Genomic DNA, 3,244 nt, shown 5'->3' with positions numbered 1-3,244 from the left:
TCCAGTTTGAGCTGGGCATGCCAGTTTGTTGAGAGGCTGTGAGCCAGGAATTGAGGGGCCTCTGGTCAGAGTCCAGGACTAGAAATAGGCCTGGCTTTGCCCGAGTTGTGGTGCTGGGGTAGGGTAAAATACTGAGCCCAGGGTGTGGTGCTCAGGGCCCAGGGTGAAATGCTGGGGTTCAGGGTGCAGTGCTGACATCTGGGGTGCAGTGCTCAGGGCTTGAGGTGTGGTGCTAGTGTCCAGGGTGGGGTGCTCAGGGTCTGGGGTGCAGTACAGTGCTGGGGTCCAGGGGGTAGTGCTGGAGCCTGGGGTGCAGTGCTCAGGGCCTGGGGTGCAGTGCTCAGGGCCTGGGGTGCGGTGCAGTGCTCAGGTCCAGGGTGCAGTGTTGGGGCCCGGGGTGTGGTGTTGGGGCCTGGTCTGCTGGCTGCTGGGAGGGGACACTGCCTCCGCAGGTACTCCTCCTGCCCCCTCCGCCCCACGCTGCTGTCCCGTGGGCCCCCCTTTCTCAGATCAGGACTCGGGGGTCCTTGGTGACCCCGACTCTGCATCAGCACCTAGATTCTCTGTCACTCTGTACTGTGGGTCTCTGGAGATCTTTCCTTCCATGTTGATGTTCAAGACGGGGTCTCACTGGACAGCCCAGACTGACCTCAGCCTCCAGCGTGCTGGGATCACAGGTGTGTGCCGCCACACCCCACCGGGTTGTCGTCATTTTAAAGATTGGAGCCAAAGAAAACACACATTGGTGGGATTTGGGATGACACACAGATGTGATGCAGTTTGGCGCTGGTCAATGTGTGGCCAGAGCTGTCCTCGTGCGGTTCTGGGACGAGGGTCGCCCCTGTGGTCTGGGTGGCTGGGGGGGCTGAGCTGGCAATGATGCCATGCTGGGTGCTGGGGGCTGGGTGCTCCTTGCTCCAAAGGGAGGCCTGGTGACACGGCTCAGGCGGGGCCAGGCTCACACATTCCGTGTTGGCGTGAGTCCTCTCCGCAGGCGGCTATTTCCAGCACTGCCCTCTCCTGCATTTCCCCCGGTGTCAGTGGGTGCGATGCTGTGGGAGCCTCTCCCTACGGTCCACGTCACTCATGCTCCCCAGAGCCCACGAGCACGAGTGGAAACATACCTGGGAAAATTCAGGTTGGCTCCGAAGGCCCAGCGTTGGCTTGTGCCACACCGTGAGAGTAACGGAGCACCTGTGGCAACCACGCGCTCTCCTCGTGGGGATCCAGTGGCAACCTGCCCCGAGGAAACGCAGAAGGCACGGCGTGAATTATTTAGGGGACTGATTGTAGCTGCCAGCACTGAGTTTCTGTCACTCTTTCCAGAGTCACGGAGCCCTTGCTGAGCACCCGGAGCTTGCTGCGGTCACTGCCCTGGACGCCCGATGCAGCTGCCCAATGAGCCTGGAGAGGGGACGCCTGAGGATGAGGAGAAGGGGGAGCGAGGAGCCCCTGAAGGGGGCGAGGAGCCGCCGAGGAGCCAGGTCCATGACTTCCCGCCCTGGCAAGTCTTCTCCCCCAGCCCCCCAGGTAGGGGGTGGCCCGGTGGCAGGGCAGAGGAGGATCCGTGGGCAGTGCCCCGGGGTCTCCGTGGGTCCATCCCCAGCAGACACAGTGGTGTGGGCTGGTTTCTGGGGCTGACAGGTCTCCTGTGGTGGCCCTAGGCCTGTGTGCCTGGGCAGGCTGGCACACTGACCCTTGGGCAGAGGCACTGGGAGGAGACATCGCCGCTGGCATGCCTGGCCTGCAGGCTTGGTGGCCAGCACAGGCGGCATCTGCCGCTCCTGGCCACAGCCCCATTGTTACAGGGGAGAGCGTAAGACCAGCCCTGAACACTGCGCTCCGGGTCAGGGGTGAACATGGGGCTCTGAGCCATATCTCCGACACCATAGCCTTTCTGCTGGTGGTGCTGGGGTTTGAACCCAGGTTCTTACGCATGCTAAGAAATCACTCTGACCTTGGAGCTTCAGCCCCAGCCCTTTGGCTTTGTATTTTGTTTTGGAGCCAGCGTCTCATGAACTTTGCCACACCTGACCTCAAGCTTGTCCTGGCCTCTTGAGTAGCTGAGCTTATAGGTTTGTGCTCTCCTACCTCTGAGCTCCAAGACCCCTCCCGGAGTGAGGGTGAGGGTCTCCCTGGGCTTTGATTTTGCTCTTTTTCTTTTGCCCGGACACCTGAGCTCAAGCTCAGGATGCTATGAGACTCTATCCAGAACCTTCTCTGGGACCACTTGTTGTTTGGCAAGTTGGGGATGGGAAGTGAGAAGACCCCTGGCCTGCAGGATAAATCTTTCCAAGGACTTAGGAAAGGTCTAGAAAACAGCATCATAAAACCCGAGTGATGCTGGCAAAGGGCAGGCTTGGGGTGTGGCCCATGCGGCCTGTGTCCAAGCTCAAGGTGACATTCCTGTGTGGCTTTTCATAGCCTGGGGTGCATAGAGGCCCGGGTGTCCTCCTGGGGCAGGGGCCATGCTGAGTGAAGCAGGTGAGGAGTGGCACTGGCCCTGTGGCTCTGGTGGTAAAGAGATCATGTGGCGGCTCACACATGGGACAGGAGGGAACATGGCATAGCTAGCAGACAGGGAAGGCTTTGGTAGGATCAAAAAGATGTGCCCAAGGGGCTGGGAAGGTGGCTCAGTGGTAGAGCGCTTGCCTTGCATGCCTGAGGCCCTGGGTTCGATTCCTCAGCACCACATAAGCAAAAAGAAAAAAGCCGGAAGAAAGGTGCTGTGGCTCAAGTGGTAGAGCGCTAGCCTTGAGCTGAAGACCTGAGGGACAGCACCCAGGCCCCCGTTCAGGCCCCACGACCAGACCCTCCCCTCCAAAAAAAAAGAAAAAATAAAAAAAGATGTGCCCAGCTGGGTGCTGGTGGCTCATGTCTGTAATCCTAGCTACTCTGGAGGCTGAGATCTGAGGATCACAGTCAAAGCCAGCCCAGCAGGAAAGTCCTTGAGACTCTTATCTCCAATAAACCACTAGAAAACCAGAAGAGGTGCTGTGGCTCAAGCAGTGGAGCGCTTGCCTTGAGCTGAAGAGCCCAGGGACAGCGCCCAAGCCCAGAGTTCAAGCCCCATGATGGACAAAATCATAACAACAATAATAATAAAATTTTTGTTTTTTGTTTTTTTGGGGGGGGGTCCGGTTGTGGGACCTGAACTCTGGGCCTGGGCGCTGTCCCTCAGCTCTTCAGCTCAAGGCTAGCCTAGCTCTACCACTTGAGCCACAGCGCCACTTCCGGCTTTTTT

The 3,244-nt window shown here is 58.9% G+C and overlaps 1 protein-coding gene across 1 annotated transcript in view; it reads left to right on the top strand.

Annotated features, from left to right (window-relative positions):
- Positions 1–1,385: 1,385 nt before the first annotated feature.
- Positions 1,386–3,244, top strand: part of Caln1 (calneuron 1) — a 148,321-nt gene continuing 146,462 nt past the window's right edge. The window contains exon 1 of the mRNA XM_013033198.1: positions 1,386–1,508. Coding sequence (XP_012888652.1) covers positions 1,386–1,508 — 123 coding nt within the window. The remainder of the gene's footprint in view (positions 1,509–3,244) is intronic.

The sequence above is a fragment of the Dipodomys ordii genome, unplaced genomic scaffold (assembly GCF_000151885.1).
Source record: "Dipodomys ordii isolate 6190 unplaced genomic scaffold, Dord_2.0 Scaffold164, whole genome shotgun sequence".
NCBI classification, from domain to species: Eukaryota; Metazoa; Chordata; class Mammalia; order Rodentia; family Heteromyidae; genus Dipodomys; species Dipodomys ordii.
This window is presented reverse-complemented; position numbering and strand designations above follow the sequence as displayed.